The sequence below is a fragment of the Poecilia reticulata genome, linkage group LG21, assembly GCF_000633615.1.
Source record: "Poecilia reticulata strain Guanapo linkage group LG21, Guppy_female_1.0+MT, whole genome shotgun sequence".
Classification (NCBI taxonomy): domain Eukaryota; kingdom Metazoa; phylum Chordata; class Actinopteri; order Cyprinodontiformes; family Poeciliidae; genus Poecilia; species Poecilia reticulata.
In genome coordinates, this window is record NC_024351.1 from 2,280,359 (window position 1) to 2,287,593 (window position 7,235).

At 37.7% G+C, this 7,235-nt stretch overlaps 1 protein-coding gene across 1 annotated transcript in view; it reads right to left on the reverse strand.

The window, feature by feature from the left end:
• reps1 (RALBP1 associated Eps domain containing 1) overlaps positions 1–4,388 on the reverse strand; it is a 24,612-nt gene extending 20,224 nt beyond the window's left edge. The window contains exon 1 of the mRNA XM_008397366.2: positions 3,688–4,388. Within this exon, the coding sequence (XP_008395588.1) occupies positions 3,688–3,840 (153 nt within the window). The 5' untranslated portion in view covers positions 3,841–4,388. The remainder of the gene's footprint in view (positions 1–3,687) is intronic.
• Between the last annotated feature and the right edge of the window lie 2,847 nt (positions 4,389–7,235).

Sequence of the window (7,235 nt, forward strand, 5' to 3'; positions counted from 1 at the left end):
GTGTTGCGGTCGGGTGATTATTTATGCTTCCGTCTCTCGAAAGCTAAGTGTTCGCAGCATAACGTCCCATTTTCAAGCTCGGCCTGGAAGGATTTTATTGATTGATGATAATGTTGGGTTTTTATCGTTTTTTGGGGGGACCAATAAGCATCCTAAAAATAACTGGTGTGATGACTGGAGTACGGCAGCCTTTCACTTCCTGGTGGAGGTGAAGAGCGCAGCAGGTGCATTTATACAGGTGAGCAGATAGACTGAACACAGCAACTACAGCCCGGTGCTGTAGATTTTAATCAGAGTGSATCACGGCGGTACGGAGCTGGTAGATGAGTTTCTGTGTGACTAAGGAACCAAATCCAGTCGCCAACAAGGACACAAAAGCGATAAATGGCTGGCAAGGTGAGAATTCACCTATTAAATTGACTGAAAATGAATACATGAACTAAAAGCTGGASTATAGACATGGTCAATAGGTTTATTTGTGAGCCTGCCTCTTTATTATTAAATTGAATATAATTTCAGATTTTTGAGTAACTTTTCTTCAGGTTAACTTAGAAAGTTAGCCATTATTGTTACAGGTTAATTTTCTAAACTGCTGAACATTAATTGTTAGGGATGGTCAAATATGAAAAATTGGACTGATGTTTGTATATGATAGTGATAATGCCGTCATGTTATATTTACCAATATTTTATTTTATACATTTTTTTATCCAATTACTCAATTAATTGTAAGAATAATTGATAATAAATTACTAAAATATTTCTTTCCAACAGCCCTACTTTCTACCAAAAACTGAATGATTAACATCTTCAGTTTGGTGCTTTGGTCTCTTTTCTTGGGGACAATTTTGTTTAAAAAGACTTCATAATTCATTTTATTTGCCGTTTTTGTTGTTTTGTTTATTTATTGTTAAATGTTCAGTAGAATATAACGTTTATTTGTCTTTGAGAATGTGTTCTTGCATTATTATGCCATTACCAACGTATTACTTCAAACTGGTTTCAAAACAACATCATCATCGTTTATCGCAAAAACCTCTGGGACAATTTATCGTCCACTAAAATTGGTTATCGTGTCCAAACTTTGTTGTTCTGAAAGTCCTTCAGGGTGGGCAGATAAGGAGAAATCTGAAAAATGTTTGAAATGTCTTTCGCCAGAAACGGCGTAGATACACACAACCAGAAATGCAAACTGTAGCCGAATGATATCAGGAGGGTTCAGCTTTGTAACATTAGAACAAGCCTTCAAGTGGGAGTCCTTCAGGACTGGGAACCGCCACAGCTGACTGATCCCGCTCCTGCTGACAAAGAACCTAATCTAAGTGTGTGTGTGTGTGTGTGTGTGTGTGTGTGTGTGTGTGTGTGTGTGTGTGTGAGAGAGAGCATTTAAAGCACCAGTCACTTTTCTCAGCCTGTTACAACATGACACTGCAGCATCAACACTGCGCCCAGTGTGGATTTTCAAACTAGAGAGGGATTGCAATTCTTCCACCACACAGCCTCCCCTTGTTGACCTTGAGAAGGATGCTGACTCACAAACGGCAAATACTGGCCTGCTGAGCGACGCCGAGTCACACCAGAACGGTSMGCTGCAGCTCAGACGAGCTGCTCAGGACTGAGGAGTTAACAGAGACCAGGAGCTGAAGATGCTCTCTCAACGCCGCCGTGTTTGCACCTGCGCACGGCAAATCGTCAGGCGGCGCCACTAAGCTAAAGGAAAACTCTTAAAGAAATGCATGCGGTCAGAAATTCAACATTATTTGCACAGAAACAGACAGGGTGGAGGCCGCAGAGCCAAGCAGTTGTTGCCAAAGAGCGTTGCAACACCAGCTTTGTTTGGTTGTTCAAAATTAMAACCACAAAAATGATGTATATTAAACGCAATGCCCAGAGGGGAACAATTAAAAATAAAATCTTAAGATGTTAAAATAAATTACGTCTGAGCGAAACATAAAGGATGTTTTAATTTGGGAGATTAGATTGAGGATTAAAACATTTCTTTAAATGGCTGTAACAAATAAAAGCAAAAATCTACTGCATGTTCTTTGTTATATTAAAGTCCATCAGAAATAAAATTACAAAAATATCCATATTTATGCCTCAAACTAATCATCCCATACCATTATTATTACTTTTTTTTTTTTTATTAAACTTAAAACAATCAATGCACATGGACTGGAAATATTAGTTTTGAAGCACATCATGAATAGAAACATTGTTTTTGTACGATTCAAATTCAATACYGACATAATCGGCACATCTCTAAACGTCCCAACATGTTTTAAAAGCATGTTGGGACAATTGGTTTTTAGTAAGAAAGATAAGAATATTACAGACTTAAAACCTYTCAAAACATCTCACAGGATTGGTTCAAGTTAATCCTCCCAACAGTTGTAACCCGTGATCAAKATTTATTAATGCCACCTTTAAGCAAAATACATAAAATTTCACAACTAGATCATAAAACCAAAATATATTTGAGGGTTGATCGGCGGTGAAGACTCTAAGCTTGCAGCCGGCTGTTGCATTAAGAAGTGCACACGGTGACATGAAGCCTGTGTTCAGCATGTCGGCTCAACCCTGACAGCAGGGAGGCAGATATCAGTGGAAGGAAAAGGGAGGAAACACCGAGCAGTCAGCCTGATGGGAACATTACATCTTACAATGGATGAAAACCGGAACAGATTATCGTTTGTTGTGTGACAAGATTAGGTTGATGTCAAGGAATCAAAGATCAACTTTAGCAACGGTTGCTAAAAATTAGGAATGAACTGGTTACTTGTGTCAATTCTTCATCACAAACGTCTCACGGTACAAAAATAATGACGGTTCCTACACTTTTCTCACCTGTAGGAGAGATAAATGTGGTCGTTTGGAAATGTTTCCAGGTGTGAAAAACATGGAGAGTCATGGTGTGGCTACCAAAGAGGCATCACTCAGATTAAACTACAGAAAACGACGGTTAGAAATGCCTGACTATTTAACCAGCTTATATCGGTTTATTACAATGTTATTCCACAAAACAAGTATGTATAAATGAAAAATAGTAATGAATTTAAGGGATATTTAGTGCACTTTATAGTAAATGTGGTTCAAATTTTAAAGTATTTTAAAAACTGTCAAATACAAACTACCGCTTATAATAAATAAAATAGTTATATTCTTTAATACCTATGTTTATAATGAGAATCGTTACTTATTTCTGCTCCTTGTTTACAGTTGAGTGATTCTGTCCAACTTATAATGGTGGGAAATGGGCCATTACTGGAAAAGGGGCCCCTAAAAAAGTTCAGCTTGGGGCCTTAAAATGTTTTGATCGTCTATGGATACTAATAAAATGTAAGGGATATTAAAGCTGCTTGTGTTTCCATTTTATCCTTTTGAATTTTAATTACCAGCCATGTTTGTTGACTTCATGTAGCGTTACCGAGGTTCGCGGGTCTGTGTAGGTTTTATTTTGTTAATCTGAAGCTGAGAAGTTAATTTATAGCCGTGTAGTTTGGCTAACTTTAGCCGGAGGAAGGTGTGTCTCTCGCTGCGCAGCTTTGCTAACCTGCCTGGCTAACCTCGGGTCRTCRCTCTGACAGGCAACACCGTTTAATACATCTTCCGTATRAACATCTATTTGTGCGGCGTACGAGGTGGCTGGGAGTTTAAGCAAACTGCTACCTGGCTGTGGTTAGCTTACCTGCAGGACAACTTCACTGGGGAGCTGGGCCGCCCGGAAAAGGTCAAGAACTCTCCCATTAGAAGCCACTTTTTTGGTGTTGTCCGTGTCGCAGTAGACGAAAAGATCCGAGTAGTATTTCTGCTCGACATCACTCAGCGTTAAGCTTTCCATCGTCGCACCGAGTGAAGCAGGAAAGCGGACTAGCTGGCCGTTGATTAGCCCCCTTAGCCAATGGCTGGGGCAGGATCCGAAAACGGATGAGACTTCAGGATCCCAAGTCGGCTAACGGTGAGGTTAGCAGTAAAACTGTGCTCCGCGAGCGTCCCTARTATTGTATCCTGGTAAACGACGCTGACCCCTGCACGGCTACCCAGCCGATGATAGCTTTCACACAGTTAGTTAACTTGTTGGGCAGCCAAGCCAAAGTGGCCAACCGCTAACACGGCTACCTTGAATCAAAGTCAGCGGCTCGAACAGAAGGCTAAACTAGCAAAGTGCGTCCGCCTCCTCGATGTGGGCATCAGCCGCGTTGATCTCGAGGTACAGGACTTCTTCTCCCCCGGATCTGCGACAGGATGGTGGTTCCGATCCCGGCCCGAGGTAGACTCCTCGGCTGGGCCGTTAGAAGTAAAGTTTCAGGGTCTTGGGGCTCCTTCCTCTAGTAATCATAGCCGCCATTCCTGSCGTCATTGTCAAGCTGGCCCGGAGGCAGAGCGCTTTTTCCGGTTTACCCTTCAAAAATAATGGCCGTTTTGAATATCTGCATTTTATTGCAAAAAGGGAGTAAATTTCCGCCAAAAATGTCTCAAATTTTCTAGATGAAAACGTGGAAATGTCTGAGTTTGAAAGTCGAAACTTTGCTAGAAAAAAAACAGAACTTTTCTAGAAAATAACTGAAACTTTCTAGTTGAAAATTTCCAACTTTCAAACTCAGAAATAAAAGAAAATGTCACAAAGATTTCTGAAATTAATCTCAAATTCTCAGCATTTTCTATAGCAATTTTTCAACTTTTCAAATAGAAAAATTTCCACGTTTTTTCCACACAGATTTCCAAGATTACTCTCAAAACTTCAGATTCTTTAACAGCTATTTTTTTGACTTGTCAAACTCAGAAATGTTTTTCTAGAAAATGTTTGAGATTAATTTAATAATTTCTGATTCTTTTTTGGTAGAAATTTACTCCTCTTTTTTTCTATGTACAATAAGCTGTCATACTTTATTTACATAGCACTTTAAGGAGCTACAAACAGTTATGATCATACAAACAAAACAATTGTAATCTACTTTGAGTCATATAATTTCTACAGCTTCTGTAGGAATGATTTATGTGATATTTCATGCTGTTTGCCAAATAAATCTTGACAAGTAAGGGTAAAATTTCCATGGTTTTCTGTAAGAACACTGAATTAAACATAGCCAGACCAAATTAGTAAATCAGAGAAATCATAAATAATTAAATAGAATAGATATAGAAACAATCTTGTCCTGCGACCCTAATACACCATCATACTTTAAATATTCACACAAAAAGTGCTAAGGTTGGATCAGCTGTTAACAACAAAGCATGRTTTGGTGAATAGTACAAATGTTTAAATAATTAATAAATGTGGTGGGCTTTAACTGGGCTCCAAAATCAAATTCTACTTTGGGCCCCATAAAACTTTGGGCCAGCCCCGGCAGTTCCTCTCCTTCACTGTTATTCTGGTAANCTTTATTTACATAGCACTTTAAGGAGCTACAAACAGTTATGATCATACAAACAAAACAATTGTAATCTACTTTGAGTCATATAATTTCTACAGCTTCTGTAGGAATGATTTATGTGATATTTCATGCTGTTTGCCAAATAAATCTTGACAAGTAAGGGTAAAATTTCCATGGTTTTCTGTAAGAACACTGAATTAAACATAGCCAGACCAAATTAGTAAATCAGAGAAATCATAAATAATTAAATAGAATAGATATAGAAACAATCTTGTCCTGCGACCCTAATACACCATCATACTTTAAATATTCACACAAAAAGTGCTAAGGTTGGATCAGCTGTTAACAACAAAGCATGRTTTGGTGAATAGTACAAATGTTTAAATAATTAATAAATGTGGTGGGCTTTAACTGGGCTCCAAAATCAAATTCTACTTTGGGCCCCATAAAACTTTGGGCCAGCCCCGGCAGTTCCTCTCCTTCACTGTTATTCTGGTAAYATTAWACAGATCTGAGTAAATATAACTCGACAAATTAARCACAAATATATCAAAATAAATGAAGAGATTTTGTTTTGAAAGGACCATGAGCCAACTTCCKGTATGAGCCTYGGCTTTATGCATGTTACTCTTTAACTTGACGTTTCCAAACGTCACTGGGCTCCTGTTTGGCCTGCAGGGACCCGGATGAGTAATTTCAGAATAAAAAGTGTAGCTTTCCCCCTAACTTTATAATTATTATGGAAAATAAAGATTATGCTGGATTTTTGTCCGTTTTCATAAAATTATTCCAGAAAGATGTCAGAGGCATCAATGATACAAAAATAACCCAGGATTCTCCTTGTTCGCTGCAAAATAAAATATTAATAATTTGACTTATATTCTTATTAACTTTGTGGTAATTAAGGTTGTCCTTATACCCTAATGTGTTTAACTTTTTGATGTAGCAATTCTGGTATGGTGAACAAACCATAACGCAAAATGCAAAAGGGCAATTGTGAATTAATTAATTAAATTAAACCACATTTTGAGCATAAAAATATGCAAATAGAGTAGAACTTTCATTCAAGATGGAAATATACAGTTAAAATGTACACATACCCTTTCAGATTCAACAATGTAATTTGTAGCCCAAAAATTGATCAAGTATTACATTAATATAATTTTCTTAATAAAATAAATAAATTCTTTCTTGTTGACAAATGCATAAATATGAGACTTAACCAACTTTTAGCCCATTATGAACCAGATATCGTGAAATTATCACATCCTGTGTTCACAATGAAGTCAGATGAGTGGTGATGTGTTTGCTGTGACCGAGCCGGTCAAATATGCTAGTTCTTTACTTACCGTGAATTTTCCCGTCAGAATCCGTCTAATTCTGACTGTTCAGATTGACCAGTCCTGRTTCAATAAATATTAACATCTGCCTTTCTAGAACAGAATAGCAGTCCAATGTAAAACTGATGTTTCGCACACGGAAGATCTGAATCAAATGATTTGGATCCTAAAAAGGAGCCGGAATTCCCATCATTACAGCCTGTTATCGTGATGCTTTCATGTTACATTCGGTCCGGAATGGAAAAACCATTWAAAAAGGTTAATTTTGACGCTTTTCAGTGAAAAGTAGCTAAATTTACGCAAGTCAGCACTTTGAGGTTCTTCATAGCGCTTCAATCAGCAAATTTATTCCAATTTGTTGCATTTTTTTCTTGACTTTACTTTTTCCTGCCACTGGGATTGGAGATGGGAAAAGCTACAATGTTTACATAGTTTATCACTGAACTTAAAGTTTTTTTGTATATGTTCCCAGATAAACAGATAAAAATATAAAACACAAACCCCATTTTTTTGTACTCGAT